Source organism: Nomascus leucogenys, chromosome 2, assembly GCF_006542625.1.
Source record: "Nomascus leucogenys isolate Asia chromosome 2, Asia_NLE_v1, whole genome shotgun sequence".
Taxonomy (NCBI): domain Eukaryota; kingdom Metazoa; phylum Chordata; class Mammalia; order Primates; family Hylobatidae; genus Nomascus; species Nomascus leucogenys.
Window position 1 is genome coordinate 41,567,822 of NC_044382.1, and position 24,211 is coordinate 41,592,032.

Below are 24,211 nucleotides of genomic sequence, written 5' to 3' on the forward strand. Positions count from 1 at the left end.
CCAGCTAAGCTGTTCAAGTAGCAGGAATGCCTTTGGATGTTGTGTGTTCAGGACCCTTGAGAAATTCTCAGCAGGCATTTGCAGAAAGTAGTGTGCAGATTCTGGGCCTGGGCAGGAGGAGAGGAATGGCGATGTCCTCTACATGCTGAGGAGTCAGGATGGCTAAGAGTCCAGTGGTTGAGGGCACTGTGACATTTCTTTGTGTTTGTTTTGGTTTGGTTTTTTGACCATGTCATTTCTTATAGAAGTTTTGCTGTACCTGCTCAGGATGCCAATTTGTTTAACCAAATGTTTGCATGGGGAGGACATGGGGAGACATCACCTCCCCTGACTGTGGAGAGCAGTTATGAAAGATTTACTGCTTAATAGGCTTTAGGCCCCAGAGCTGGAAGATGGCACAATTGCTTTTGTTTTGCAGAGAATTCCCCGAGGCCTCTTCTGTGCCAATGATGAGCATGTGCACCTCAGCATGCAGAGTGCTGATTAGCCGAGGGCCTGCTGCTCAGCCTATTCCAGGAAATGTTGCAATATATGAACTGCTGTCTTTGGAGACCCTTTCTGGAGTTACTTGTTTGAATCAACCCCCCTCACCCCCTCCTGTCTCGTTACTGCCTCCCCACAAACCACACTTAATAGTCAGATTGAGTATCTTATGATTGCCCTAACATGCCTCCCTACACTTGCTGTGCCAGTTCACTCTGCCTGGATTGCCTTTTCTATCTTTGCATTTCAAAATCCTGCCCATCCTTCAAGATCCAATTCACATATTAATGCTTCACCAATCCTTGCCCTAGAAATTGATCTCCATTTTTCTCTTGGGCTCTGTTATCATTTTATATGCCCGTCATGGTCCTTATCTAACTCTGCCTTGCACAATAAATATTTATGTGTAAGCTTTTCCCCCTCCCTGTTACATTGTAACTTTGTGTGGCACAAAACTGTCTTATATATCCTGAAGTTCTTCAAAAACTTAAAATAACTTGTTTATGCACATAGTTAGTGTTTATTGAATGGAAGCAAAAAACTCTGTCCTCAAGGACTTTTTATAGGAAATAAGTAAACTTAGGCATGAATGAAGTCATAAAAAGCAACACCAGATTCATAATCAAAGAGGGAAAAGTAGCTCTTGTTTCTTGGATCATGTGAGATTCTAAAGGATTTTTTAAAAGTAATTCTTGCCTGAGCTGAAGATGCTGAAACTCCCAAAGCACAAAGGAATTGCTCCCCTGATGTTGAGGAAGAATGTGTGATAGACACAGAATTTCCCCTGGCTTGGGCTTTCATTCTGTTCCCCTCAAGCCTCAGAGAACAGCATCATGGGCAAACACATGGTTGATTTACTTCCTATCTGTTTATTTAAGTAGAAATAGAAATTAAGGCCGGGTGCAGTGGCTCAGGCCTGTAATCCCAGCACTTTGGGAGGTCATGGCAGGTGGATCACCTGAAGTCAGGAGTTTGAGACCAGCCTAGCCAACATGGTGAAACCCCATCTCTATTAAAAATACAAAAATTAGCCAGGTATGGTGGCATGCACCTTTAGTCCCAGCTACTTTGGGAGGCTGAGGCAGGAAAATCACTTGAACCTGGGATGGGGAGGTTGCAGTGAGCTGAGATCGCGCCACCGCACACCAGTCTGGGCAACGCAGCAAGAGTCCGTCTCAACCAAAAAAAAAAAAAAAAAGGAAAAAGAAAAATTAAATTTCCCTGGAGGTCCTAACCCCACCCTCCTTCTTGTTTTTGCCTCAGCCCTGGACCCATCCAAGGACCCCTGCCTGAAGGTAAAATGCAGCCCTCACAAAGTGTGTGTGACCCAGGACTACCAGACCGCCCTGTGTGTCAGCCGCAAGCACCTGCTCCCCAGGTAAGGCAGGAAGGCCGGGGGCTGGGGGCTGGGAGGCATTCTGCATCTGGCAGATCTGAGGGTTGCCAGTCTTTGACGTGGGGGTAGGGGGAGGGGAGAGCATAGTGTTAGGGTCGCCATTTGTATGGTGTTTGGTGCCTGTACTCCGACTATGATAGGAATTTCAGTTCTCAAACACAGGTTTACAAAGGATGTCCATCTTTATTTCTTTTAAATCTACTTCATTTTGACTCTGAGTCCTGATCTGAACAGATGAGCAGAAAATTCCTTCTTGGTCATGACCGAGACCTTTCTCCTTCCAGAGTGATGCCACGAGGAAACTTACAACTAAGAAAGCAGGGGCCAAGTGTTTAGTCTGCTGGTTGCACTAACAACCTCACTGTGATGATTCTTCGAGGTCCATTGAGGCCCAAGGGCTGTCTGCTTCCATGTCCCCATTGGATGTGGCATCTTTGCCAGCCTTGGTTTTTGGGTCCTGCTTTCTCAGGACCACCACACCACCATTCCTTCTGGGAACATGCTATTTCCTCAGGGTACAGCCCCGGATATCCTCTTTTCCCCAGCCCAGGGGGAAATGTCCCCCATCTTCTTCAGGGTCCTTAAAGCCATTGCTCTTACCCCTAACTCCACTCCCAGCATCATCTATCCAGTGGGTTTAGGCTTTCACAAATGATGGATGCAGGCTTTCAATTCAGACTGCTTCTGCCTTTGGTCCTGCAAAAATACCTGAAGCGTGAAAGCAAACAAACATACACATGCAAACGGGCTTTCTTTAAGAAGGGAGTTGGATGGGGCAGGAATGAGAGGAAGGCAATTTCAGTGCATATTCTGCACTTCTCCCTGTGCTGCCTGTACAATTGAGAGGTGTCGCAATGGGGCTTTGGAGTTACCCATGTCCAGTTCCCAAGTGGGTAATATGCTTTGCCGCTCACCGGCATTGTACCATGACCTTAGACAAATAAAGCAACCTTTCTGAATTTAGATAAATAAAGATTCCCACTTAAATCTGCTCCCCATCAAGAACTTTGGCTTTATATCTCCAGCTTGAGCTGGGACCATGCAGAATGGGTCCTATCCCTTCTCTCTGTTCCTGAAGTCCAAGCAATGCTGGTCCCCTTGGCTGTTCCTCTGGGGGTATGTTTTAATTTCCCTCAATCCTGTAAATGGTTTCCTCTGAATGTGCCTAGGGAGCTCCTGCCCTCTGAAATCATGGTCTGGCAGAGAAATGGTGCTCCTGGCATGAGGTGAGCATCTGGAGCAGCCCCCACCCCATACCCCTCTGGCCTCTCTAAGCCTGGCACCTGCAACAATAGACCTAGCATCCAGGGTCATCTTGCTCTGGGGTCACTGTCAAGGTTGTTTTTAAAATAATCAGACTTTGTCTCTACAAGAGCAAGATGCAAGGTATCACAATGTGCTTTTCTTTGTCCCCAGACTGAACTGTTTTCCTGGTGGTAAAGCTAGATTGCATCCCTGGAATACTTCAGCCTGTGCTAGCATTGTGCTCAGCACCTGTTTCCTTGAGTTCTTTCAGCCATTTTGTAAATTTGGTATTTATTTTGTCTCTGCTTTACAAATGAGAGACTGAAGCTAGTGAGGCATTAGTAATTTGTTTGCAAGCAGCAGCATGATTCAAACCCAGGATTGTCTGCCTCCAAAGCTTACGGGTTTCACTACTACAATATGCTGATGTCTTCATTCTACCTGTTATTGTCTGCTCATCCATTCATTGACATTCAACAAAAAGATATTGAGGCCTTAGGCACTAAGGCTACAGAGGTAAACAAGAGACCCTATTCCCACCCTCAAGGAAAGTCAAGTTCATTGGGGAGTGGTATGTAAAAAAATACTACTTTTTTGGGGGGGTTTATTATTTGAAGTTCCTTTTAAGGTATATATTATCTGAGAAAACTAGCCTAGAATTTCCTGCTACATGCAATGTCTTTCTTCTCGGATGGAGGGAAGATGTGGCCATATGAATTAAAAATACCCAAATACCCTTTGGGATGGTGCTCTAGGTTGTTTAGCCGTGTGTGTGTGTGCGTGTGTGTGTGTGTGTTTGTGTGTGTGTGTGTGTGTATAAGATGGAGAGTCCATTGCATGCTTCCTTCTACAATGCAGGATATAGCCCTTTCTGGAAGTGTTAGACAAGACATTTTTAGTTTTAAACTCAAATTGGTTTGAGACCTATTCAGCAGCCTCACTGATATTCAGGCATATCCAGGTGTAAGTGGTGTTTTTCTGGGCATGCCATGTTTCTAGAAGTGTTGGAAGCACCAACACTTTTGCTTGTGTTGAAAATTGTAATCCTCATCTCCCACATCTCCTGGTGACCACAAAATTACAGTGGCTGAGAGCATGGATTTGGGAAGGAGACCCATCTGGGCTCAATTCCCAGGTTGGCTATTTCCTTTTCCAGGTGGCCTTGGCAAGTTATTTTATCTTTCTGAATTTGTGCTTCCTTATCTGTTAAATAGGTTTAATGACAGTGCTTCTACCATTCCTCTTTTTCATTTGCTGGAACACATCCTCTAGTAATTCTTACAGGGAGGGTTTATGGGTGATAAATTTTATGAATCCTTGCAGAGTATTTCGTGTGTGTGTGTGTCTGTGTTTGAGTGTTCAATAAAATGATGGTGTGTAAAGTACATAGTCTATTGTCAAATAATAGCAGCTGTTCGTACAATTACTGAAACAATTATGATAATAGTTATTATTGTCTACTTCATTTCAAAAGGTCAGCCAGAAATCTCCAAAGTTGCAAGTTACTGACTAAAAAGTAATTCACTACAGGTGCCTTGGTCCCTACCCAGTTCGATTGTGCCTGCGTCTGCAGTTTCTGCAAGAGGAAGCCTTTGAGGTTTAGCGTGAGGATGACAGTGTCATTTCTGCTGCCCCCTTTGCAATTCACAGCAGGTGTAGACTAAGAAGATGATGGGATTTCTGATAATTGGGCCCATCAGTTCATTGGAAAAAGCCCAAAGAGGAGGCGCTGGCTGAGATAGTGTGCCCACTCCTTTATCAAGATCTGGGAGGCGGCCTGGCCCAGGAAGTCCCTGAGTGTGTTTGTTGTGGTTGTTATGTCCAGCCTTCCTTCTCTTCCTCTTAGAGGCTGAATTACTCAGCCCACGATATCAGTTGAGTGCATACCTCTTTGAAGGGTCTTGGACACCTTCCCAGAAGGAACATCTGTCCTTCCACATTATACTCCAGGAGTCCCCTCTGACCAGGGAGACCATGTTGACAACTCTATTTATTCATCAACCAGGGAAGTCATCTTTCTCTCTGTGAAACATCTGTAGGCACTCTCGCCAGCCAAGTTGGCCTCTGCAGCAGCTTAAGAGGCAAATCTCACCCACCAGACAGTCATGAGTGCACACAGAGAGTTAGCCAGGCCAGGCTTTAGCTGATTATGAGGCTCCAGACTTAGGCTATCTTTGCAAGCAGATCAAGACAGAAGGACAGTGAGCACATCAGTGAGAGAATTTCATTAGCTTTCCTTGCCTGCGGAGATTGAGTGAGCAGAGAAGCTGTTTGACACACACATCTGTGACTGCAGTGTGTCAGGGCCGGCAGGCAAGCAATGTCAGTGGGGGGCCAAGCAAGGCAGCCAGCCCTCCCCTGCTGGAATTCTTCTCCTTGATTAGGGTGGCATTTGTATTTGGTTTCAGGTAAACTCATATTCTCTTTGGAGAATTCTCTTTGGAAATTCTTTGTTTCACACCTTCCTGCTGTTAAGCAATATTGAGTGGGGTTGCAAGGGACAGATTTTTGTAGTATGTTCATCTTTCAAGTTCTCTAAAAGGGCCAGATATGCACAAAAGAGCAGTGTGAAGACAGCTGGGAGTCAGGAAGCCTTCTCTTAAGCTACTTTAAAATAATTTTTAATTTAGTTTGGTGTAATGATAGTTGATGCTTGTTATAGAAAACATTAAAAGTAGAGAAAAAAAGAAACAAGAAATAGGCAATGGTCACACTATCTAAAAACAGTAATTAAAATATTGTGGAATATTTTCTTCCATTCTTTTTTCGAATCGTGGGTTTTATCTATTGGTGTGTTTTTGTCAAAACTGATCAAGTGGCTCCTATATTGTATATAAAAATTTCGATTGCACCCTCTTTAGTTAATTTTTATAAGTGAGTATTTTAATGATACTACAAATTATTTATAGATATAATTTTTTTTGAGACAGTCTCTGTCATCTGGGTGAAGGGCAGTGGAGCGATCATAGCTCACTGTAACCTTGAACTCCTGGGCTCAAGCAATATAGTTATATATTTTAATCATTATATAAGATACTATACAAAAAATAACTTGAAATGAGTCATAGACCTAAATATAAGAGCTTAGGCTTTTTTAGAAGTCTTGGAAGAAGGCTTCGAAGAAAACATAGGAGTTATGACCTTGAGTTTGACTAAGATTTCTTAAGTAGGACACAAAAAGCCTGAACTGTAATGCAAAAAGAAAAGCAACAAATTAGACTTCATCACTGGTCTTCTGAAGGCACTTTTACAAAAATGAAAAAGAAGTCACTCTGAGAGAAAATATTTGCAAAACATGTACAACAAAAGATTTGATTGTAAAATATAATGAAAGCATATGTACATTTAAAGACTCCCTCCTGCATGTTCATATCAGCTTTATGTGTGATGGATAAAAACTGTGAAACAACCCAAATGTCAGCAAGAGGTGAATGAGTAGACAGATTGTGGTCTATCTCATAATGGATTACTATTCAGCAATAAAAAGAAATAGGCTATTGATACATCCAACATAATGGATGAATCTGGTAATAATTAGGCAGAGTGAAAGAAGGCAAACCTTCCACAAAAAGGGGGAGATACTGTACAATTTCCATTTACATGAAATTGTAGAGAATACAGACCAATCTGTGATGATAGAAAGCAGGTTATTTGTCCTCAGAGTAGTGATCATTGAGTGCCTAAGCATTCTGTAAGCCTTGATCATAAAGTAGACCCATTGGGAGACAGTTAAGTCACACGCTGGTCTTAGATGCCCAGGATCCCATTGGTAAATGGGTTTGTTTGCGGAAGAAGGGTTTTTATTACAACATTGTGCTATTCTTCCTGACTTAGGTTTTAGCAACATTCTCATAGGCATTCTTAAGAAAAATGTTCTCTTAGGGGACAGGGGGATAAACAGAAAGTCCTCAGGCCTGCAGAGGGCTCTGCCCTCAGGGATTTTCTGCTAGTCTGCATGGCTGGTTCTGATTTATTGTTCTGTGGGGTGGGAGATCGTGGGGCAGAGGGTGGAGGTTTCCCTACAGAGTGCTGAACATTGATTTTACCTCTCTGTTGCCATTGATTTTCATTTCGAGAATGGAAAATTGAAGCATTTGTTTTAAGCCTTCCAGACAAGCCATATTCTCAAATTCTGCAAGTGTATTGTGAATGGGAGGGAGGGATGTCAGGATGGAACTTACAATATCTAAGTGTACCCTTCGAAGCCTTTGGGGAGCAGTGGGAACTAATCTGTTTTTAAATAAGGAGCAGACATGGCCCGACTTCCCAATGGGCTGGGCCTCTCTAATGTAATGGGCCTTTATCTCCACTTCTTAACTATCTGGAATAACAACTAATTCTCCACACCAGCAAAGAATTCAGATCCAGTCGAGGCTCTCGATACAGTAGACCGATCTGAGAGCTTTCTGTCTTTTATGTGAACTTGAAAAAAAGAATCAAAGTGTTTGAGGTCAGAGAGAAGTACATCACAGAATGTGCCTCAAATACCAAACTCTCAGAGGAGATTTGAAAGGATGACGGTTATTTCATCTCAGTTTTGTTTTACAACAAAGCACTGCCTCCTGCTACAGGGGCTTTGAACTGGTTGATTATACATACACATAGCTGTCGAGGTTTGGAAGACACGTGGCCATGCAGGAGATGGGTAATTCCTGGGTGTCTGGTTGGCTTTCTGGCACTTCACAAGTCAAGGCATTGCCAGTGACCAAAGAGTGATTGTGCCCACATTCATTACTACGATTTTATATTTATGTAGCTTATGCCCCTTCTCCAAGTGGCTCATGCATTGCTTTGGGATTCTCCTTTAAGCTCAGAGGATCTTCATTTACTGTATTCTGGGTCTGGATAGGGTGCCAATAAGAGCTTGGTGCTATATTCCTACACTGATTGTGGAATTAATGCATGGAGTTTTGGGTTTCCCTCTTCAGAGTCAGTCATCTTTGTAAACAGAAACATCATCACTGTGGTCTATTTTTCTGCAAATAAATACCACTAGACAGTAAAGAGGATGAGAAGGAAAGTGGCTGGCTCAAGGATGCTACTTACTGACCACCTATCTTGTGTTAGGCACACTTTGCAGGAGGAATCTTACTGACTTCTCACAACAGTCTGCTAGGTCGGTATTATAATACCCATTTTACAGATGGGATTGTTGAGGTTCTATAAATAACTGTCCTAATTGGACACTGTCAGTAAGGGGAAGATTAGAACCACAGTGGAGGTCACTGCACTTCCAGATTCCATGCCTGTTGCCTATGCTGCACAGCCTCCTCTGCTGTGGAGTCATGGGGCAAGCTCCCAGGAGCCTGATGTACATTTCCCTTAGTGATAACCACCACCACCCCCCACCCCACCCCCAGCCCATCTGCTCCTGGCCCTAGAGGTGCTGCTATACAGATGCCTGGGACCTTTTCTCCCAATCCTTGCCCCTCGCAAAGCAACTAGTCCATGCCCTGGTATTAAACCTATTTCTTCTTTCTGTGCCCAAAGCAATAATTCTGAGTTCATTTTTCCCCTTCTTGGCTTTTCCGAAAGTAATCATTCAAACCACATGTCACTTAAACATAGAGATATTTAATTACTTTAAAGCCACAAGCACCTCTCTCTTTTTTTTAAACAGCAGAAGCACTTTATGGCTGTGCTCAGGGTAAGGACCTAGCTGCTTGTGGAGCCTTCATTGAACAAGATTTTATAACTCAAGCCACTTAACTCCTCTGTTCCTTTGTTTTTCTCTCTGAAACGAAGACTGTTGATTAGATGACCTTGATGACAAGCAGCAGAGAGTAAAAAGCAATTCATAATGGAGATGTGAATAATTATGTGGAATTTTTAGTCCTTTGGATTAAGGAACAGAATGAGAGGCAGATATTGCACATTGTCAGGCAAATTCGCTAGGCTGGGGGTCCCCCTTTACAAATACAATTTTTTTTTTTTTTTTTAGATGGAGTCTCACTCTGTTGCCCAGGCTGGAGTGCAGTGGTGCAATCTTGGCTCACTGCAACCTCCGCCTCCCGGGTTCGAGCAATTCTTCTGCTTCAACCTCCTAAGTAGCTAGGACTACAGGTGCATGCCACCATGCCTAGCTAATTTTTCTGTATTTTTAGTAGAGGTGGGGTTTCACTGTGTTAGCCAGGATGGTCTCTATCACCTGACCTTGTGATCTGCCTGCCTCAGCCTCCTAATGTGCTGGGATTACAAGTGTGAGCCACCACACCTGGCCTACAAATACATTTTTAAAAATAACAAAAGAAGACTGCCAGTAAAATGTGTCACACTCATCTTGTTCTGCCTTGTTTTCCCATTTTTCATTTAAGCCTTGCTTTCAGTGCCATCTGAAGATGGGGGTGAGTGGGGCAGGTTTACCTGGCAAGGTCAACCAGTGAGACTTCTACCTCTTGCCTGGCCTGGTAGTTTCTAGATGTGCCCTCAAGAACCAGAGCCTCTGCCCTGGGAGCCTGTCATCTCCCCTCCAGGCTGCACTTGCTGAAGAAAAACAACAACAAAAACAACAACAACAAAAAACTCTTCCAGAGGGGGCAGTTCATATTTTCCATTGACCCCAAAGCACTGGATCACCATCTTTTTTTTGAGCCATGTTTTATCTGTAGGAGATGGAGAATGTTTTATGGCTGAATTCCCAGGATGTGCACATGCTCAGATGCTAAGTCAAGTGTCTGCAAAGCTGGGAATGGCAGGGCCAGGGATTGATTAGCAATGCCCTCCGATTTCCTACTTCCATTTCCAGTAAAATGGCATTAAGTGCACTGCCCTTCTCTGCGGTTCTGCCCAGAATGATGGAGCTGCAGTTGCTGTATTTATTGGTGTCCTTGCTTATTAAGGAATGTACATATTGGTGTATTTCCTGCACTGGATTTCAGTGGATTAGAAAGAGGAGGTTGAGGTAGGTGTGCCTATTTTGAATAGATAATTACTAGGTGTGATTTCCATTAGGGATCAGGTCTTGCTGGGCAGCACTCAGGTATGAATTGCTAGAGCACATCTCTCCCTAAACATTGAGAAAATAACAAACCTGAGCCCCCCTGCAATTCACTGAAGATGTTAAATTGCCCATCTTGAGTACAAAATTCCTAGCAAGTTCTGGAGATTTTTTTTTTTTTTTTTTTTTTTTTTTTTTGAGACAGAGTCTGTTCTTTTGTCCAGGCTGGAGTGCAGTGGCACGATCTCTGCTCACTGCAAGCTCCACCTCCCTGGTTCACGCTATTCTCCTGCCTCAGCCTCCTGAGTAGCTGGGACTACAGGCACCTGCCACCACGCCCAGCTATTTTTTTATATTTTTTGGTAGAGACTGGGTTTCACCGTGTTAGCCAGGATGGTCTCAATCTCCTGACCTCGTGATCTGCCCATCTCAGCCTCCCACAGCACTGGGATTACAGGCATGAGCTGCCACGCCCAGCCGGGGATATTTTTTAGTATTCAGGTAGACCAGAGCCTGTATGGCCTTCTCACAAAGATATCGTCATCTTTTTTTATTTTTTTGAGATGGAGTCCCACTCTGTTGCCCAGGCTGGAGTGTAGTGGCGTGATCTCGGCTCACTGCAACTTCCACCTCCCGGGTTCAAGCGATTCTCCTGCCTCAGCCTCCCGAGTAGCTGGGACTACAGTCATGTGCCACCATGCCTAGCTAATTTTTGTATTCTTAGTAGAGGTGAGGTTTCACCATGTTAGCCAGGATGGTCTCAATCTCCTGACCTTGTGATCTGCCCATCTCAGCCTCCCACAGCACTGGGATTACAGGCGTGAGCCGCCACGCCCGGCCGATATAATCTTCTTTTATAAAAGTTATGAGATTGAAATTTCCCACTTTTACTTCATTTTAATTTTTCTTTAATCACTTTCCTTTTCCTTTGTTCTTAATAAATCTACTGTCACTTACTTGCTGTTCTGCCGAAACTCATCAAGATCCGAACCCAGAGGTTTTCAGTTTAGACATTTTATATCAGATTAATCCAACCAATGAACCGTGAAAGACATTCTTTATGGATATAAGCCACCATAGTAGGGCCCATCTGGGGCACTGACCATGTGGGTTCTGGGCCAGAAAATGGACTTAGGATGATTTAGATGGACATTCAAGGCTATCTTTAGAAGGACTTTTGTTTTAAATAGAGTGTTCTCAAGCTGATGTTCTGTCTTTAATGTTCCTCATGGAGAGAGGGCGCAGAGGGCAGGCCCTCTGTGCGCAGAGGGACAGGAGAGATGAAAGTTAATCAGTTTGGGGACCTTGGCACCTTTCCAAGGCACTCTCTTAAATGAGGTTTTTCATGGGCATACATTGAACCCAATGTTGCTGTGTTGCAAGTAATGAGAAGTTCTCCTGTCAGCCTGCCTTGTCCATGATGCGTCCACAGCTGGAGGTACTGTGGTGTCATGCTTCCCAGTGAACTGCAAGTCCAGCTTCAGAATGGTGACATTGACCTGAAGGAAAGGAGACCTGGCTCAAACTTTCCATCACTGTGAGGAATTCCCAGGTAGACAGCAAAGTGACAAGGGGCCCTCTGGCCTGGAGCTAGATTCCTTCTCTTGGCAGGCACCAGGGGAGGCCATCTCTGAATATGGTGACAGTGATGAAATGCTTTAGAGCTTGAGTCCTTCCTATAGTTGCTTCAGCAGGACTAGCTCAGAAAACTGCTCATGTGCATGCTTTGGTGATGGTGGGTTATGGGTCATTAATTCAGATCCCACTAAGTTAGAATTTGTGATAGTTTCTTTATTCAACAAATACGTATGGGTGCCTTCCATTTGCCAGACACTGTGTTATATGTTTGGAGTTTTGTGATGAGTGGGCATAGTCTACCCATGTGGAGATTAAAGTCTATTGAAAGAGGCAGATGAAAAAAAATAAGTATCTAATAAACTGTGGTAAGATTAAGGGGGATAAGAATGGAGTGGTTTAAGAATCACTTTAGATTGGTTGAACAGTGAAAGCCTCTGCAGGGGGCAAAGGTAAAACTGCCTTTGGAAAGGTTATGACAGCGAGGGAAGTCTAGCATGGGTGACTCCATCTTGCCTCTAGCTTCACAGGCTGGCTGTCTTCACTCATTCCTGGACACAGGTCAAACCAACCATCGGAAGAACTTAGTTTATAGTTAAACTTTGAAAGAAGGATGGCGGGGGGAAGAAGGAGGGGAAGTTCCCTCTTTAAAATGATCCCTTTCCTTGCTCAGGGACCAAAACCACCTTTGTGAGTCTAATGAAGAGCCACAAGATTAGGATTATGGGAGGGATCTGAATTCGGCTAAAATGTAGGTGTAGCTAAACAATAACCAGCCATTGTCTACCAGCTTGCCTTTCTCTGATCCCTTGCTGCTCAGGAGTCATGTGACCAGAGGTAACAAGATTTGTGACTTTCCCTATTCTATCTATTGCTCCTATAGATAACATCACTACTGTAGAACCTAAGATTGATCTTTTGAGATATTTTCAGACCTGCACATCAAGCACCTGACTGACTCCACTTGGACCTGGGACTCACGACTCAACCAGTCCTATGGCCCCTACCCAGAGGAGGACTGAGTGCATGAGGACCCTTTTTCATAGCCCTATGATTTTATCCCCCACCAATCCGTGGCACCCATTCCTTAGGCCCCTGCCCAATCAATTATCCATAAAATCCCTAGCCTCTGAATTCTCAGGGAGGCTGATTTGAGCAAGAAAACTCCTGTCCGACCACTTGGCTAGCTCCGCATTAAACTCTTTTTCTACTATAATATCACAGTCTCGGTGAATTGGTTTTCTCTGTGTAGTGGGCAAGAAGAACCTATCAGGCAATTACAAAGGTGTAGGTGTAAGGCAGAGAGGAGAGGAAGTGTTCTCAGTGGAAGGAACAGCCTCTGCAAAGGCCCTGAGTCAGGGAAGAAGAGAAGGAGCTCGGTGTCCAAAAGAAAGTGACAAAGGGGAGGCCTGTGCTGCAGGAAAGAGGTGACTGAGGGAGTATGGATACATGAGGCTGGAAAGAAAGGCAGGGCTAGATTCTGCAACACCTTGAAGACCATGAGGACATGTGCAGCTCTCAGACCAGGTATGATGGGATGTTTTGTGTGGCTTTCAGTTGGAGAGTGATAGAATTGTGTGGTTTAGGGTGGACTGTATTTCCTTAAATTCTTGTTCTTTAAAGCAGACTTTTGTAACACATGAGAGAATCTAGAGGGTTCTGTGTGCATTAAAAATCCTAACGATATCCTCATTGAGCTTGTAGACTAGTAGAGGAGGTTAAGAATGTGAGTGTGTGTAATCTAATCTAGAAGATAGAAAATCCCATGAAATAAAGTGGAAGCTCTAAGAAGGAAGCAAGCACTTCCAGCTGCAGTTGGGGTTGGGGGAGGGTTGAACTCAGATAAGGAGCATTACTTAGTAGTGTTTATTAGTATTTACTAGTGTTTAAGAGCATATGAGGACACTGGCTCAGACCCATTGGGACATGTTTAATGTTGACACCTGTTAAATGGCACAGCTGGGGGACCAGGGCAGTGCTGCCCCAAACCCATCTTTTGTGTAAGAGCCACTCTGCCCTTAGGCTGCTTCCTGCACCAAATCTCTGTTTCCTTCTAAAATGATTACTTTAAACCCCACATTGTGGTATATTTATAAGGAAAGCAGTGAGCTAAGTATCAGTACATAGTAGGCACTCAATAAATTTAGTCTTTCATCTGAGCCTCTAATTCCTCAGGGAACAATCAGATGGGGGGACAATCCTTGCTAATCCCACAGAGGTTTTCAGGATCATATGTGCAAAGGGTCCTGCTATTTTTAATGTTCTGGGTGGTGTCAGTTGTTATCTTAGTCCATTTGGGTTGCTATAACACAATACTATAGACTGGGTGGCTTATAAACAAATTTATTTCTTACAATTCTGGAGGCTCGAAAATCCAAGGTCAAGGTGCTGGCAGATTCTGTGTCTGGTGAGGACCTACTTCTTGTTTCATAGACAGCTGTCTTTTTGCTGTGTTTTCACATGGCAGAAGCAACCAGGAATGTCTATGGGGCCTCTTTTATGAGGTCACCAATTCCATTCATGAGGGCTCCACTTTCATGACCTAATTACTTTCCAAAGGCTTCACCTCCAAATACCCTCACACTGGGGATTAGGTTTCAACATAGTAATTTTGGGGAGACACAAACATTGTCCATAGCATTCTTCCTCTGACCCCTACTAAATTCATGTCCTTTTCATATGCAAAATATACTCATTCTATCTCATTAGCCATAAACGTCTTAATTCATTCTAACATCAACTTTAAAGTCTTAAGTGTAAACTCTCATCTAAATATCATCTAAATCCAGTAGGAATGAGATTCAAGATACTGTTCATCCTGAGGCAAATTGCTCTCCAGCTGTGAACCTGTGAAACCAACATGTTATGTGGTTCCAAAATATAATTGTGGGATAGGTAGGTATAGGATTCCCATCCCAAAAGGGAGAAATAGGAAAGAAGAAAGGGATAACAGGCCCCAAGTAAGTCAAAACTTCAAAAGGGCAAATAGTAATAAACCTTAACATTCAAGAATAATCTTTTGTGACTTGATATTCCGCCCTTCAGGCCCACTGGGCAGAGCTCCTCCCTTCCAGACCCACTGGGGTAGGGGTACTGCCTGCCAGACCCACTGGAGTGAGAGTCTCACCTTCTAGACCCATTGAGATGGCCGTGTTGCCCCCACGGCTTTGCCTAGCAGGGTTTGGGCCCCTAATGGCTCCAGGCAGCCCTGTCCCCCTGCAGTGTCTCTGGTTCTTGCAACCATAGCTCCCTTGGGCTGGAATCATACACTGGTAGCTCTGCTGGTATGGAGCTGCTGGAGTAGGTGGGTGTTGCCCTAATGGGGTCTTTCTGTGGTGGCCTCATAGTACTCACTGTGGCTCTTGTACTCTGGGCCTGTGATGGGTAGAGCAGCCCTGATGATTTCTGAATTGCTCTTTCCTTGTCTTTGATGATAGCTCTTGGCTTTTGTTTAGGTCACTGACTAATCTCACCATTGTCTTGAATAGCTCCTGGCTTCTGTTGAGATGGCTGACCCATACTAATCTCCTTTATGCACTGTCACTTTACCATACCCTTGGCATTCTCTCTAGATCATGTTTTCTCATTCTTTACAATATGAATAGGCTGAGAACTTTCTAAATCCTTAAGTTCTGCCTCCCTGTTGATGAACAATCTCATCTTTGAGTCATTTTACTATAAGCAGTCAGGAGGAGCCAGGCCACTTCTTGAACACTGTGCTTAGATATTTCCTCAGCCAAATATCCAGTTTAGTTATTTGCAAGTTCTACCTTCCACAGACACTAGGACATGAACACAATTCAGCCAAGTTTCTTACAACTTTCTAACAAAGGTGGCCTTTCCTCTAGTTTCTTTATTTTTTGAGATGGAGTTTCATTCTTGTTGCCCAGGCTGGTGTGATCTCAGCTCACTGCAGCCTCTGCCTCCTGGGTTCAAGTGATTCTCCTGCCTCAGCCTCCCAAGTAGCTTGGATTACAGGCATGCACCACCATGCCCGGCTAATTTTGTATTTTTAGTAGAGATGGAGTTTCTCCATGTTGGTCAGGCTGGTCTTGAACTCCTGACCTCAGGTGATCCACCTGCTTCGGCCTCCCAAAGGGCTGGGATTATAGGTGTGAGCCACTGTGCCTGATCTTCTGTGGTTTCTAACAATATATTCCTCATTTATGTCTGAGTCCTCATCAGAATAGCCTTTGCTATCTTAATATGTTTGTGTTGCTATAAAGGAACACCTGAGGCTGGGTAATTTATAAAGAAAAGATATATATTTGGCTCATGGTTCTGCAGGCTGTATAAGAAGCATGGTGCAGCATCTGCTTCTGATGAGGACTTCAGGAAGCATCCACTCATGTGGAAGGCAAAGGGGAGCAGCATCACATGGCAAGAGTGAAAGCAAGAGAGAAAGAGGAGGGAGGTCCCAGGCTCTTTTCAACAATTATTTCTCATGGACACGAAAAGAGCAACAACTCAACACTCAATCATTACAGTGAGAATGGCACCCAGCCAGCCATTCATAAGGGATTTGCTCCATGACCCAAACACCTTACATTAGGCTCCACTTGCAACACTGGGGATCAAACTTGAGATATGGAGGAGACAGATATTCCAACTATATTACTATCCAATTTCTACCAATATTCTGTTCAGGATTACTTAGGTATTCTCAAAGGCGATCAAAGCTTTCTCTACAGCTCTCTCCTTTTCTTTCTGGGTACTCACCAGAATAGCCATGAAGATCCTTTCATGACAATCTAGGCTCTTTCCAGCATGCACATTCAGACTCTTCCAGCCTCTGTCCATTGCCCTGTTTCTTTTTTTTTATTATTATACTTTAGGTTTCAGGGTACATGTGCACAATGTGCAGGTTTGTTACATATGTATCCATGTGCCGTGTTGGTTTGTGGCACCCATTAACTTGTCATTTAGCATTAGGTATATCTCCCAATGCTGTCCCTCCCCCCTCCCCTCAACCCACAACAATCCCCGGAGCGTGATGTTCCCCTTCCTGTGTCCATGAGTTCTCATTGTTCAATTCCCACCTATGAGTGAGAACATGCGGTGTTTGGTTTTTTGTCCTTGTGATAGTTTACTGAGAATGATGTTTTCCGGTTTCATCCTTGTCCCTACAAAGGACATGAACTCATCATTTTTTATGGCTGCATAGTATTCCATGGTGTACATGTGCCACATTTTCTTAATCCAGTCTATCGTTGTTGGACATTTGGGTTGGTTCCAAGTCTTTGCTATTGTGAATAGTGCCGCAACAAACATACGTGTGCATGTGTCTTTATAGCAGCATGATTTATAGTCCTTTGGGTACATACCCAGTAATGGGATGGCTGGGTCAAATGGTATTTCTAGTTCTAGATCCCTGAGGAATCGCCACACTGACTTCCACAATGAAGGACATGAACAGACACTTCTCAAAAGAAGACATTTATGCAGCCAAAAAATACATGAAAAAATGCTCATCATCACTGGCCATCAGAGAAATGCAAATCAAAACCACAATGAGATACCATCTCACACCAGTTAGAATGGCGATCATTAAAAAGTCAGGAAACAACAGGTGCTGGAGAGGATGTGGAGAAATAGGAACACTTTTACACTGTTGGTGGGACTGTAAACTAGTTCAACCATTGTGGAAGTCATTGCCCTGTTTCAAAGCTGCTTTTACATTTTTAGGTACTTGTCACTGCAGCACCCCACTTCTCAGTACCAATTTTCCATCTTATCGTGTTTGGGGCTGCTATGCAAAAATACCATAAACTGGCTGATAAACAACAGAAATGTATTTCTCATAGTTCTGAAGGCTAGGAAGTTCCAGGTCAAGGCACTGGCAGACTCTGTGTCTGGTGAGTCCCTTTTCACTAGGACATTTTTTCACTGTGTCCTCACATTGTGGGAACAGCTAGCCAGCTCTCTGTGGTCTCTTTCATAAGGGCACTAATCCCTTTTGAGAGTGAATTAATGACCTAATTACCCCTGCCAAAGGCCCCACCTCCTAATACCATCAACTCAGGGTTAGGATTTTGATATATGGATTTTTGGGGAGACACAAACATTTGATCTACAGCAGTTGTTTCTTTCTCTATTGGCTGAATGAACACTCCACTGCTTGTTTTGCTCTTACCACTCACTTGCAATGCCCAGATTCCCTCTGGAGTGTCAGCCGTAGGTGGGCATGACTAGTTCACTCTTGTATCCCTTGTGCCTAGCTCAGGCCTTGGCACACTGCAAGTGTTCATGGCATGTTTAATGGATGAATGAATCAGTTAAATCAAGAAAGGAGCTGGGGGTACAGGGCCAAGCTGGTGCACTTAATGGAAGCTGTGTTAGGTCAGCCAAGTTGCAAAGTGATGCTTACAGTAAGAGTTAGGGCTGTTAATACCATGAGGGAAGTGACTATATCCCATTTCCTTTTGTTTGCTTGCATAGAACCTACCACATTCCTGGATACACAGAAAATAGAATGTGTGTATGAAACTCCCCCGGGAAACTGGAGGTAATGTGTCAATCTGCTGTGAAAGTGGCCCTGTTCTTGAGAAAGAGCAACATAACCAGACTCTGCACCCTGCCCGACCTGGTAGCCTGCTTATTTAGGGCCTTGTCTCTTTGCCTTCCTCTCTCTGTGCTAAGTGACTACACACATCTAAAGTCAGCTCTCCTCTGCAGCTGCAGGCTTGGCCTTGGTGGTGAGAGGATGTCATCCATCCCAGTGGCCCCAGGAGTCTCTCAGACCTGCAGTTCTGTGTTCTTCAGAGTGCTGTAGAATGGCCTTGGATCTGCCTTAAGGAAGTAAAAAAGGAGAGAGACAGGTATTGAGTGTGCACACTGCTGACTGTCTCGATGAGGGCCTGCATGGCTCTTCACTGGTCCTGAGCCCCGAGGCTCTTCCATGCCTGGCCTAGGTTTATCCTTAGGGACTGCCTCAGGCATGAGGCTTGTAGGCTCCAGAATCTCTTCTCTCTAAGGTCTGATTCCTCTCTCCTTGGTCCACAGGATTCACCCATGTTGCCCTTCAGAATAGGAGGCAACAGGGCTGCCTGAGGCCTGTGTTGCCCACTCAGCCAGAAATAAGCCTGGGGAGGCAGCAGGCAGTATCCTCATGGGTTCACTTTATGTCCTGGGGAGAAGCACAGAGAAGAGGGGCTGAGTGGTGAGCTGCTCAACCCTGAGAGGGGCTCAGGCCCGCAGCTGCTGCTCTCTGCCATGTGGGAGCCTAGGATACACCTGCAAACTAATTGAAATATGTGATTTCCTGCCAGTCTACCTGGTCTCCAACTTGAGCAGTTTCTCCTTGCACCATTTTCTTCGTCTTGTGGTATGCGGGAAAGTTGACTTGTTGCTCTTTATGGCTCTGTGATTTCCTACAGTTCTTTGGTGGTGGTTCCAAATCCTTTGCATCAGAGCGGTTCTCAGAGCAATACCTGGTAGAAATAGGCAGAGCAGAGGCTTGGGGTCATGAAATCGTGCTCCTTCAGGGTGCTGGCATTGGGGGTACAAATTGGTGCAACATTTCTGGTGGGTATTTTGACCCCGTTGATTCTTTGATTGCATTTTGGTGGATCTATCTCATGGAAGTAAATAGACATTCACATACAGGTTTATATACAGGGATGTTCAGTGTGATTCAGGATGTTCAGTGATGACAAGGTTAAATAAATGGAAACATCCCCTTCCTCTAGGTGATTTCTGCTTGAACTCTTGCAGTATTGCGAGCCTCCCTACCAACTTTCTGAAGTAGCTTTCCTGTGTGGACAGCTCTTATGTGGTGTTTGAGTTATCTTCCTTAGGTTGAATCAAAAGGCTTTTTCTTGATAACTTCAACACGGTCTAGGTAGAATAGGTTCTATCTGGTTCTGCTGTGGAATAGCATTGGGACACACTGGCTTACTACTCCCTGTGCTGACACAATTTTGAGCATCTTGTCTCTACAAGAGGGGCAGTTGAGTACCAACTGTATCGCCCAAAGTGGCCAGTGATAAACAGCTGTGTATGAGTGGCTGGGAACACAGGGCAAATGTGTGGAGGTGGAGGCTATCTGAGACCTTCTTAAGAGGGCTGCCACTTGAGCTCACCTTTGGGAAGGGATAGGGCATACCAGCAGAAGACAAGTGCTGGAGAAAACACAAGGCCTTGGGAGCTAGCCAGAGTTCTTGACTACCAATCCAGAAAATGTCCTACCAGTCAGGGCCACATAGGAGAGAAGGAGCTTCTCTGGGGCTCCGTCTTCTCTCCTCCAACACTGACTGTGAAGAAACTTCTGGAGCAGGGGATAAGTAATGATGCAGATCTGGCTGTACCAGCCTCCTGTAGCACTTTTGTGAATGACCCGCCATTAATGTCTAATGGGGAATGGTGTTCAGCCTAAGCTCCTCAAATGCCATGTCTCAATCAGGATCTAGCCTGTCTCTGTGTCTGTCCTGGCATCATGTCCCCGAAGCCACTTCTGCTTCATTTTACTGACTTGCTCCTTCTTAATGGAGATCACACCCAGCCCTCCCAGAACAGGGGGCTTTGCTGCTGGTGACCAGAAAACAATTACAGGTGTTTTCTCTCCCATGGGCACATCCCATGATAATTAATTGCCCTCAAGGAATGTAGGCAAATGTTTTCCAAGATTAGAACGGTGAAGCTGATGGTGGAATTACATGTGCTTGTGCCAGACTTTGTATGCACACCTGAGCCTACAATTAGCTGGAATCTGTGCTTTCCCTGCTGCTCTGGCTCCTCCTGTGAAGAAGCAGGATTATGAATGCTCAGGAAGGAGATACCAAATGAAGTTCTCAGCCCTGGGTTTGCTTGATGAGTATTTGCTTTTTTCCAATTAGTGTGTCCATTGCTAAAGATTTCCTCTCAGGGATAGAGATGGACCACCCTTTACTGGGCCAATGAAAAAAGTAAAGTAGCAAAACAATAAATCAAACCAAAATGCCAAAGGTCAGTGGACAAAAGGAACAATTTCTTTTCTGACCCTGTTAGTGAGAAATGGATTTTTAAAACAGAGTGCATCACTAACTCTTATCCTAAGGGAATAAAAAAAGCTCAACTGTTCGTTTACATTTCCCTAATAGCTTGCAATTACACTGCTGCTTGGCACTTTTCCTTAGCAAAGCAGAATTTTAGTCAGAGCCTGAGAGTGCCTATGTGTGTGTGTGTGTGTGTGTGTGTGTGTGTGTGTGTGTAAACTGCTTTTGCATGCAGGCCCCAGGGGCCTTGCTTGTTCAACAACTGAGCTTTGAGGTAAAACCCCACTAGTGTCTGCCTTACAGATACCCTTAGTGTTACTGGCTGTGCTCTGTCACTCTCTTAATGGAAAGTGCAGACTGCAGTTTCATACCAGTTAGTAGACTTTACATGGTCACATCATCCTGTTAGTCTTCATGATCTGGTCAGGAAACACGGAGGATATTGTGAGTTTATGTGAGTTTAATGCTGGAAGTAGGTTTGACTAGTATCCTTGGACATCATATATATATATATATATATAAAATCATATATATATAAAATCATATATATAAAATCATATATATAAAACCATATATAATACATTTTATAATAACATAGTATTATATATGACATATAATAACATATACTAATAATTATATATAATTATATATTATATATTTGAAACCAAATATTTATAAAATATAATAATAGGAATAATAAGGATGCTATTAATAGGGATAATAAGGATATTAGTATCCCTATTTTATATATGTATATAAAATACATACACACACACTTATATGATGTCCAGGAATACTGGTATCCCTGTTTTATAAATATATATATGAAACCAAATATATAATACATAATTATATATATTATATATAATTAATGTCACTATATGTAATATAGAATGTTCTATGTAATATATAATTTATAATAATACATACTATATATTTAAATATATTATATATAAATTTGGTTTCACTTATAGGGGAACGTTGATTCAAGTAATGTTCCAAAATGTGTGAACCACCAGAGATATGGATTGTGATCTGGCAAGTTCATTTTCTTCTTACTGTTTTCCCATTGGCCACATAATTTGCTCCTGGCATATTTACATATAGCCTGGCTCGTGGGATTCCTGAAATTAATAGCAAATATCTTGCCACATAAATATTTTGTTGGAAAAGTTATCAGTCTGTGGATCTTTAATGTCTCAAAATAAGAATAAGAGCAAAAATAGTTAAGGTAATATCTGAATAAATTTAGCTGTTCAGAGAAATTAAATATGATCATTATGTTTAATAATCATCCCATTTAATGTATGTTATGGGATGTACATTTAATGCAGTGATAGCAGTATCTTTGAATTTGTTGCTCAATTTCTGGCACATTCTAGGTAATTAATAAGTGTTTGTTGAAAAAGTAAAGACTGTAGAATCATAACACATTTGTAATGTTTATACCTTCAGCTTTGATAGCTTAGCTTAAATAGGCCCTCAAAATAGTAAGGTGGAAATTTAATTCAGGTAGGATTGATCTCACCTCTTCATCTCCACTGAACTTTTGAGGACTGGTCAGGAAGATTTTATATAGGTGAACTCCTTTCTTCAGCCCCCTTCCTGCACTTGGGAGATCTTTCTCTGATTGTGACAGCTTTGGTTTCTTTAAGCATTCCTATAGAAATGTGAGACTGGCCGGCAGGTGCGAGTCTAGCAGCACGTATTTCTTTCGAAATTTTGAAAATGCATTTCCTTTTTAGATTTTGAACAATTTAGATCAGCGATACATGGTCATAAGAGAATTGAGCAATAGAAAGGCATATAGAGTAACAAAGCAGCAGTTCTGTTTCATGTCCTCAATCCTACTTTTCTTGAGGGTGTGTTACACATTTGGTGTGTGCCTCTTTACTCATTTTCAATTTATTTGCACCTACACATAAAGTGTTTTTGGAAATTCCCATTTGAGGCTGTTCAATCCTCTCATCTATGAAGAATAGATTCTCCTCAGCTGCCTTGGCCATTATGCAGTCCAGGTGAGAGGTACATCATGGAGTCCCAAGTTGAAATGAACCACAGTCTAGAGTTCGACATTCGGGTACACCAGAGAGATGTTCATGCTTTTGGAATTGCATGCATACCAGACACGTATCCTTCTGGTGGGCCTGATTCTGCTCTAAGACTTTTTAAATATGCACTTTTCCTAGGAGTTTTGAAGGTGCTTGAGAAACCTGGCTTGGGGATGGTTTGGAAAGCGTGCCCTGGGATCATGGCTCTCTACTTCTTCTGGGGCCTGCTTGTCTCTCCTGATACGAGCAAGTCTTGACCTGAATGTGTGGTGACCTTGGCTCTCGTTATCTGGGCCAAGCAAGATGGGGTGAAGCACATAAAGGTGCTGGTATTCCTGTGGTTGACCTCCCAGCTTGAATCAATGGATGCCCTCCACCCTGATGCTGAGGGCTCATCTTGTGGGTAGGGGTCCTTCCCATCGCCCCAAGTCTGGTTTCCCGTGAAATCTCCCAAACTCACCCCCTCCCTAACAGATTCTCTTGCCCTTCCTTGACTTCTCCCTCTTGGGAATGTTGAGAGGAGGAGATGGACAGATCAAATAAAGGGCTTGAAACAATGCCTGGTATGTTTTAGGACCTGGACACATGTTATGTGAGCTATTATGGGTAGTAGTAACAGCAGTAGTAGCAGCAGCGGCATAATAAGGCCTCAGTAAATGTTTAGCTGCTGTTATTGTTACTATTACATATTTGTCCTTTTAAATTTCAGCTTCTGTAAACAGCAAGTCTTTTGCACCATTGTGTGCCCAGTAGCGCTTGGGACACCCTCAGGCACATAGGAGTCACTCTCTTCAGTTCTCTTTGCCTTGTTAGGAAAACTGGACTCTTTGGATATGATCTCACGTCTGGGATCTTCTTCATTTGGAACAGGAGGGAGACATGTGAGCCCACATAGCCCACAATGGAAAATCTCTCTCGTGGGAGTCTCTTTCATCAGAGCTGCTTTTGTAAATGACACAGGCCATTATGCTCTTCCTGTGTAATTTTATGACTTAGTATAATAACTCAAATAACCCTAACAACAGAGGAATTATAGCATCATTTTACATGACAGATTATTTCAATGGTTAACATGTTTTTCATTTCAATTAACATTCATTATTTTGTCTCTGGTTCAAAATAGCCACTATGTTAACTATCTGCTTTAGAAGCAATTAGTTTTGATTTGGCAAACAAATTCAAAATTATTTTTGAATAGGCAATTTGATAGTAACATGAAAGTAAAATGCATGTAATCCTTCGAAACAACCTGGTGGGTTTGTTCATCTCTTTGAGCTGACAGGTCTCTGTCTTAGAGATGTGATAAGAGAACAAAGACAGGACAGAAAAGAAGGTCCAGTTACTAGGACTGGTTATGTATGCCTCAATTTTTCCATCTGTAAAATGGGGTTCTTAATAGCATTTACCCTCAGAGTAGTTGCTATGCGTGAGGAATCAAGGAGATGTGTTCAGGGCAATTAGACCGGCATTTAGTAGCCACACGAAACAAGTGGAGTGCTGCTGCTGGTCTTCATTATCTGGAATTGCTTTACTCCTTCAGCAGCTATTCATA

General features: G+C 43.3%; 1 protein-coding gene and 1 long non-coding RNA gene across 3 annotated transcripts in view; one reads left to right on the forward strand and one right to left on the reverse strand.

Annotated features, from left to right (window-relative positions):
• Positions 1-24,211, forward strand: part of SPOCK1 (SPARC (osteonectin), cwcv and kazal like domains proteoglycan 1) — a 529,839-nt gene that overhangs the window by 367,064 nt on the left and 138,564 nt on the right. For both annotated transcript variants that reach the window (XM_012504877.2, XM_003266422.3), the window contains one exon: positions 1,747-1,861. In XM_012504877.2, the coding sequence (XP_012360331.1) occupies positions 1,747-1,861 (115 nt within the window). The remainder of the gene's footprint in view (positions 1-1,746; positions 1,862-24,211) is intronic.
• LOC115838569 lies at positions 11,259-14,954 on the reverse strand. The gene is made up of 2 exons (XR_004033582.1): positions 13,991-14,954; positions 11,259-11,560 (listed from the first exon to the last, which is right to left on the reverse strand). It is a non-coding gene; the product is annotated as an uncharacterized LOC115838569 (long non-coding RNA).